This window comes from Silene latifolia, chromosome 6 (assembly GCF_048544455.1).
Source record: "Silene latifolia isolate original U9 population chromosome 6, ASM4854445v1, whole genome shotgun sequence".
Classification (NCBI taxonomy): Eukaryota; Viridiplantae; Streptophyta; class Magnoliopsida; order Caryophyllales; family Caryophyllaceae; genus Silene; species Silene latifolia.
Genome location: NC_133531.1, coordinates 33560351 through 33569143, shown reverse-complemented (window position 1 = coordinate 33569143; position 8793 = coordinate 33560351). Strand labels below are relative to the sequence as shown.

The window sequence follows — 8793 nt, the reverse complement described above, 5'->3', positions numbered from 1 at the left end:
TCGTGAATATTTACTATTATAATGAATCAACACAAAGCAAACACAATGAATTAAAGAAGAGCCAATGTCAATTTGGGAGACTAGTATTGTGTTGATGTATATTAAAAGAGGGTGTCAAGAACGCCACTCGAACACCTAATGCCTTATAACTGTTCAGTTAGACACTTTTATAAAATCCCTTGCAGACAGAAAGCTGATGAGTAAGGTAAATAAAAAAAATACAAAATTTAACTAGAGTAAATCTTTGTGACTTAATCCACACAAAATTTTAACTTACAATTTCAAAAGAGAGAGGTTACAAAAAAAACTCAAATTTCTGAAGAAAAAAATGATAGAATAGCTAAGCATTTGTTAAACGTCTTTGAAATAATGCTCGGATTAACCACATATCCCTGATGCCATCAACATAACTGTGATCATGCTACTATGACCAAAACCACCATTAATGTCATCTCCTCAAATGACCACTCCCCTTTTCAATTGGTCTGAATCAACCAGCTCCCACATCCAATACTCATTCAATCATACACAAAGAAAGTGACGAGAGAGAAAGTGAGACTGAGAAAAAAAGGGGTAAATTAGACTCAATGGACTTTTTACAACCAAGATTTGGATCTAAAATTTTATGCTGCTGGGGATGACATCAGGGGCAAGAAAGAGAGAGGTAGCAAAGAAGGGAGAGATTTGAGAAGGTTTATGGTTGTCTCAGATTTGGCAGTCCTGGTGGATAAGAGAATATCCTTCCTACAAACTTTTATATCAACCAAACAGCAAAGGGAGTTTAGAGGGTTTCTATTCCTCTATGTCACTCTCTTTATTGATCCCTTTTTCTTCCCTAGCTGAACCAATGGCCGAGACTTCACTAGTTATCAAATTACCATTTTATGGTTTCACAGCTTCAATCATAAAGTTAATTCAAAACCACATCAATGTAGCCATGCTTAACAAAAATCACGATGACGCACCTATTTCAGCAGGCAGGCCCGACAATGAATTGTTTGATAAATCGAGTACTGACAAGCGCAACTTGCAAGCCTCTGCTGGGTATTCTGTCAACTGCAAACAAAAACAATATATGTGATAGCATTAGACACAAATTACTGGATACTAGAGTCTTTGGAAGTCTCAATACGACGAAGGGCATTGCCTTGAAGTCTGTAAATCCATGATTTAGTAATGCATTCTAACCACCTATATAATGTCGCATATAAAAAGTAGCCAGCTTTTGAATTTGATCTTCAAGGTGGAAGATCATTCATTGTCCTAACCACCTACTTCATAAAAAGAAGTATGAAGGGTGGTAAGAGCCAGTTTAATTAAGTCCATTATATCCCAAAGATTAAAAAAAATAAACAATCAATGTATATTCCGTCAATGCGAATTTATGGAGAATGTATTTCCATCTAAGATAATGCTGCTCAGTAAATTAAACATCAATAGTAGGGCCATGAAATCGTAGGTCGCTGCACGCTAATGTGTCAGTATATTCTAGAAATACTTTTAAGGAAGCAACTTTAGAAAAACCAAGTTTACACTTACAAATATATAACCAGGAAAACGTAGCCCACATGAGCTATTTGGGGGCTGTTTGGTTGGGGGTATTCAGGAAAGGGAAACGGAAACAAAGAATTGATACCCTTTGTTAGTGTTTGTTTGACCAAAAGAATGATTCTCTTTACCCCTTCCTTACCCCCAAATCCCTCTACATCCTTACACCCCACCCCTTCCAGGCTTCCAGCTCTGGTGGTTTTGTGGGTGGGGGAGGGGATTTCAGGTATTGGGGAGAGTTTTTAAGGGTTTAAAGTTGGTGTTTCTAGTGGTTGTTAGAGGGACAACAGGTATGGAGGGGCGGGAAAGAGGCAAAGTCAGTAGGAGGTCGGCACCAGCGTCGCCTCGTGGTAGGGGTTGACAGTGGTTGTGGTAGAAGTGGCCGGTGGTGGTGGTAGCAGTGGTGGTGGTTGGTGGTGATTTGAGTAAAAATAGGTGGTTGCTAAATAACAAGGCATTCCTTTTCTTGTGTAACCAACCAAGGAGCTAAATTCGCGGTAATCCTATTCCTTTCCCCTTCATTCCCTTTCTTGTTTCCATTCCCTTTCCCTTTGTTGAACCAACGCCCCCTTAATCTACTATCGACATAGGAAACAGACATCACATTTTCAAAATTGTCTAGATCCTGCAACTATAAAGATAACAACAAAGACGATGTTTTTTGTTCCTTAAGCAGCAACGTTGTTTCTTCCCCCATATGAATAGGAAGTCTTCTGAAAGTTCAGAGTTAGTTACTAGGCATCCATATATGAAGGTGAAGTGATTTGACAGTAAATCTAAAAGAATGACTTTTGAAGAAGTAACAAAATGAATTTAACTCAATAAGGGAAATCACAGGCTAGGCATTCTTCTAACTACAAGGACCATTGACCTCACCTGGTTTGAGCGTAGATCCAATACACTTAATTGGGAAAGCTCTCCCAACTCTGATGGTAATGAGGACAACAAATTGCTCCTGATGTAGAATAACAACTGTTAACTAAAAGAAGGTTCTAGCAACAAATCGAATCCTAAACAGTTGAAAGACTTAAAACATTTACAAGCAACTCAGAAGAAGAAAATGTAGAACTTTACCCAATGAAGAATTCTACAAGGGATGAGCAACCTTTTATAGATGACGGGATAGATTTGATTCCTGCATTACTCACAACACAAGAAATCAGAAACTATATACCAAAAGAGGATTCAAATGGAATAAGGGAGAGGCAAAAACTACTTTGAGATAAGCTAAGGGTAGCCACACCAACGAAAGCACACAACTAATTCGTATGCACAAGAAAAAAAACACGAAAAGGAAAAAAAGAGGCCTCACTGTTCTGATGCAGGTCAAGCCGAATAAGGCGCACTAGTGTCCCAATGGTCTCTGGTAAACCAGTCAAGAGATTTTTAGCTACAACAAGCACATTATGTTAACAAACATAAGTACATATAGAATTAAAGAGAGTAAATAATATCTAGCAGAATAGTTAACCAGATGAATAAAACATTTACAGGCATTAAGTTCTGAAAGCATGCTCCATGAGCCAACCACTGGATCTAAGAGTGTTGTTAGCTTGTTTCCCTATCGAAATATTGTGGCACAGAATTGAGCTCAGATTTAAAGAAGCGAATGATTATCTAAATCAAGAAATTTCATGTGCTGTACAGTACCTCAATATCTACTTTCAATAGTTTTGTACAGTACGCCAGATCATCAGGCAGGCTTCCAATGAGATTATTTGACGCCTGGAAATAGCAAGTTTATGAAAGACCCATCATAAGTACAGTTAGCAAAGGAAACAGGAAAAAAGGAGCAAGAGATCTTCATTCACTTCTTTGTTGTTAGATGATGTCAGCACCTATAGGCGATGAACATCTGAAAAATCAAAGAGCCTTCGAAGTACATGGAGTATTATTGTCTCTAACAAGTTACAAAAAGGCCAAATACTTTTAATAATGGTAATTCGAACACTCATACGATAAATAACATACACACAGATGACTGAGTAACAAATGTTTTGCAGGTTATGGCGACCACATTTCAAGGTGGTATCGGCCGTGTTAACTGTGCAAGTGCATTAATCGACCACGACATATTCTCAGATTTAAGGCTGAAAGTGAGATTTGATATCATGGGGACTAACAGTTCACAGGCGCGAGCCAAAGTTCTATAAGAATCAACTACTTTAGGAAGAGAATTCACTAGACAAGCTGGTTAATTCTTATTTAGTACTATTTTATTTTCTGGGATTCCACTTACTAGTGAGTTTCAATTTTGTTTATCCATCAAGTTCTTATACAGTCTCAATTTTGTTTATCCATCGTATCAATCAAAAGACAAATGAAATGCGTTGTGATTATCCAAATAAAGTTATTATTGTTGTGATTTAGAATATCTAAACCCTGTGCTTGTGTCATCTTAACAAAAGAAACTGTTGCTAGCGGTAAAGATAGACTCCATAGATCATAAATGATAATCAAGATGGTACTTAGGCCCTCAATTATTGAAAACATTCTAATAATGAGAGGCTGATTAGAATATAGATTGAATCATATTTCCGAAAATTTACACAGAGTTGGTTTTGAAATAGCCACTTCTATTGCCAAAAAAATTAAAAAACAGTGAGCTATCTTATAGATTGCCTCTGAGAATTTCTACATGTTACCAAATACTAAAATTAATAATCCCAACAATTATAAAGTGACGAGGCAGCAAAAAAGTATAAACACTCCTGACAATCAGGTTATATCAAGACCAACATTACCTTCAATTCTGCAAAATCTAAACATTGTCCGAGAGAACTTGGCAGTTCCTTAAGTTGGTTGTTTGAACAATCCATCCTGTACAAAAATGACAAAACAGATGTAACTAAGAAACTCGCCCTAGTGTGGTTACTAATGTAGTATGAGAGACATTATTGCGTCAGACTCATTAACATATATAACAACAACTACGACTACTACTACTACTACTACTACTACTACTTCCACCGTGCCTCAAGGACTCGCAAATTGCGGAGTAAAGGGGGCCGAATGTATTGACGAATATTATATTATTTTTTTTGTTCTTTTTACGGTATTCCGGACTCTTAAATTTTACTTCGGTTTTCAAATCTTTATTCTCGATTTAAATTTAAAGTTTTTATAAAAGAAATCCGAACTTCGATTTTAAAACCTATAAGTTTACCTTGACTTTTGTATTATGTTTCACTCTCCCTTTTGTTTTTCATTTTTCCTTTTCTATTTTGTTCGCATTTTGAGGTGTGCGTTCACCCATGCATAGTTCTAAAGGATGATTCATGTTAGCCGACCCAAATCATTTTGGGATTAAGGCTCTGTTGTTGTTGTTGTTGTTGTTGTTTATGCAAAAACCAAATAAAGAGATTCATGGAAATGTGTGTTAGAAATAAGAGCTTGATATTTGTGTATTACTCCCTCCATCCAATTATATTGTCCTACTTACTATTTTGGGTGGATTTAAGAAAAGCTAATAAAATGGTAGTGGATGGGGTGATGTGTAGTGTAAATGCTTACTAAAATTAGAAGGGGGACAATTATTATGTGATAAATTTTAAGGGGGAGGGGACAATAAAATTGGGATGGAGGGAGTATAATAAAGATTCCACATTTCAGTAATTAAAAGCAAACGGAGTGAGAAGTGCCTACTTGACGAGAGAAGTAGCTGAACCAATCTCTGCAGGAATGTTAGTAAGTAAATTAAACGACACATCAAGTGATTTTAGAGAGGGCAACCTGTGGAGCAAAGCAAACGAGTAAACAGATAAAACAACATAAATGAGTCCATTACGATTTACGAGCAAACAAAACTTCGTAAAAATGTAAACAGCGGAAGGAAGAGAGCCATACTCCCCGATTGCGGCAGGAAGCTGGGTAAGCTTGTTGTGGCTAACATTTAACACAGTTAGCAACGGTAAGTTCTTCAGGTCTTCTTTCAATACTTCAATATTGTTATGGGCTAGAATCAACTTTTGTAGGTCAACAGTCTGCAAAAGGCGAAAGAAGCACATTGGTCTTTGATAAAATTGGTAACAAGCAAAAGGAGAAGACAACAAAAAATGGGACAGGGGGGAAAATAATAGTACAATAGCATACCTCCCACCAGTTTTCACCTTCTGGGGCACCATCAAAATTTTTATAGACCTCAATAGGTACATCCCTGTTAAACTAGAAAAAATCACATACGGTATCTACCAAAAAATGTAGAAGATCAAGAACAAGAGATACTAATATAAAATAACAAAACTGTGATTCCCAAAATGATTCGTGGTGAACGAACAATTTTTCCTTCCATGATATGTATAACTATGTGACACGTAGTTATCCTAATACACAATTGGGGATTTGATTTATAATGATTATACCCTCATTGATTTTATGCTTCCGCATTTAACAAGAATATCTTTACTGCTATATAAAAAACACTACATTGCCTGAACACATCTGCTGACAATACGCACAGACTATATCCTCCACCATTGAAAAGGAATTCATAGGAACTGCTCATTGTTGCCTTTGCTAATGGTATATGTAAACAAGCCAGTTATTAAATCATGCCCTTCCCCCTTAACACACATCTTATATCCTTTCACCTGAGTCGTAAACTGCAAAAAAAAAAAAAAAAAAAAAAAAAATCGAACTGCAGGCTAGAATTCAGAATACAATTTGAAGGGGAAATTCAATCACTTTTAAGACCCCAACTTTCACAGTATCCCTTGGAAAAATGTTACTTCTGCGAGTTCTGCCATCACGATTTCTCAGAATGAGCTAATATTACCATGAATACTGCTACCCTTGGCGAAGGTAGATGCACATTGCTCATCCCCCAACTACAATAGTAGTACAAGCCCATAAACTGCTGCAACCTGTTAGCTTGGATCATGGTAATAAATTTGTAGACTATTATCGCCTGAATCAGGCAAGGTTCTCGGACTATCACCCCTAAGTACCATAGACACAAAGATAGAATCAACCTTTGTAAACTAGATGATATGTACATCCATCTGATTCCTTGAAGGCTATGCATTTTTTGTTTGTCAACAAAAGACACTCACAAAATGAGTGATAACAATGCTAGGGAAATGTACAACTTAACATATATCCAAGGCTGCATAAAAGACCATTCATTCATATATCATATTAGAAATAGTCCTCGTGAAAAGGCTTGCACAACAGGGAGAAGCCAACATTTGAGCCCAAATACCCATAACTCAACAAATATGAACCCTCAATTACCAAAAAGACATTCACATGGCTATTCTAATAGCAACTTTCCACTTTATCAATCCATAACACACTCTAACAAACAACAATGAATTATAATTGTACATAATGCGTTTTGTGATTGTGAAATCCATGAAAAGGCATGGGCCAGGAAATGAAGAGAGAGTTCACATCCCAAGACGAGACAAGTTTTCGTCCAAAAACAAATTAGCAATGGGAGAATCAATTCCTCGGATAATAAAATTGACAAACTCTCTCCTCCTCGATCCATGTGGGTCACTCACTTATTATATTTACATTGGTTAGAAGCCATACTGAATACTCCTCCACCGTGACCCTACTCCGGCAGCATAAATGACCCAATTTAATTCATCAAATACCAAAAAATCGCATTTCCCACTTATTTTCAATTAGGAGGCATGCAATCCATCTCTACACCTATAAATGGCTGCAACCTGTTAGCTTGGATCTTGGTAATAAAGTTCTAGACTATTGTCGCCTAAATCGAGCAACACTCTCGGGATGACCACCCTAACCATATACACAAAGACAGAACAACCCACTTAACCTAGATGATATGTAGATCGATGATCTGATTCCTCAAAGGCTGTGCATTTTGTTCGGCACTAAAGGACACTCGCAATATGAGTGATAACAATTAGGGAAGTCTAAAATGAACACATATCCAAAGCTGCATAAAGGACCATTCATATTTAAGTATTATATAAGAAACAGTCCACGTGAAAAGGCTTGAACAACAGGAAGAAAAAAACATTTGACTCCAAATTTTGTATGCCCATAACCCAACAAAGACGAACCCGCACTTAAGAAAAAGACATACGCACGGATACTCCAAGAAGCAACTTTCGACTTTGTCCATCCATAACAGACACTCTAAAAAAACAACAATGAAATGAGGAGAGGGAGTTCACTTTCATAAGACCAGACAATGTTTCATCCAAAAACCAATTGGCAATGGGAGGATCAATTCCTCAGACATCCTCGATCAATGTGGGACACTCACTACATTTACACTGGTTAGAAGCCGTATTCAATACTCCTCCACTGCGATCCTACTCTGGCAGCATAAATGACCCAACTTTAATTCATCAAATAACAAAACTCCCATTTCTCACTTATCCATCTCTACGCTGAGCGGCACACTATCCGAAACCACAACAAAGTAAAACCCTTTTACCCAAAAATATGCAACAACCCAAGATCAACAAACATCAAAATTCAACAAACATTTGATAATAATTAGAATTGTCTCTACCAGCTAATTAAGTTCCTAGCATTAGCAAATTGTGATCCAAATCGTGCAATCAATAACTTAAATAAAATACCATTAATCAAATCATTATAATAAATTAAAACAAGCAAAATAGTAGCATAATTAAAAAGAGATGAAAATGTAAAGAAAGAAGAAGAACCTCAAAGAGCGATTGGACAAATTGAGGGAGCCAGAGGTCCTGGCAGCTTTAAGCAAGCGATCCATGGATTTGTATCAATGGTTATTCGAGATCATTTTTTGTGATTTCTGCAGATGAAGTCTGGAACAAGGAAGGAAAGAAATAGTTCAGGTTGGTTGTCTGGTTGAACTGTTTTGATTCAATCATTCAACTCAACCAACATCCATCGGTTAAAACGAATTATTGTGGGCGTAAGACCATCTCCAATTTTTTCAACTCCTCATCTGACTCTCTCTTATCACTTCTCACTCATCCACCTCATTATTCCTCAACTTTTTAATTTACAACCAAAACACTTCTCCAACAATAATTTACACTTATTTTTCATCACTCTTTTTCATCATTTATCTCTCTTACTTTAACATACCTCACACATTTTTTACTTTAAAATCTATTTTCGTAATTTGTTCGGGTTTTCAACTCGATAATTAATCGACTTCAGTTTTATTATTATAGAAAAAAAAGGTTAAAACGTTTTTTTCTCTTAAAAAAAAATATTTTCCAAGACAATTTCTAAAACATAAAAATTTAAAATTTAAAACATTATTTTACA

General features: G+C 36.4%; 1 protein-coding gene across 2 annotated transcripts in view; it reads right to left on the bottom strand.

Annotated features, from left to right (window-relative positions):
• LOC141586684 (plant intracellular Ras-group-related LRR protein 6) overlaps positions 1 to 8525 on the bottom strand; it is a 28188-nt gene extending 19663 nt beyond the window's left edge. Inside the window, exons 1-11 of one of the 2 annotated variants that reach the window (XM_074407984.1) lie at positions 8202 to 8525; positions 5641 to 5704; positions 5395 to 5531; positions 5194 to 5280; positions 4293 to 4368; positions 3199 to 3273; positions 3040 to 3109; positions 2861 to 2938; positions 2623 to 2683; positions 2425 to 2503; positions 966 to 1056 (exon numbers count right to left, since the gene is read on the bottom strand). In XM_074407984.1, coding sequence (XP_074264085.1) covers positions 966 to 1056; positions 2425 to 2503; positions 2623 to 2683; positions 2861 to 2938; positions 3040 to 3109; positions 3199 to 3273; positions 4293 to 4368; positions 5194 to 5280; positions 5395 to 5531; positions 5641 to 5704; positions 8202 to 8266 — 883 coding nt within the window. In that variant the 5' untranslated portion in view covers positions 8267 to 8525. The remainder of the gene's footprint in view (positions 1 to 965; positions 1057 to 2424; positions 2504 to 2622; positions 2684 to 2860; positions 2939 to 3039; positions 3110 to 3198; positions 3274 to 4292; positions 4369 to 5193; positions 5281 to 5394; positions 5532 to 5640; positions 5705 to 8201) is intronic. The other variant, XM_074407985.1, reaches the window with a different exon arrangement.
• Positions 8526 to 8793: the final 268 nt, after the last annotated feature.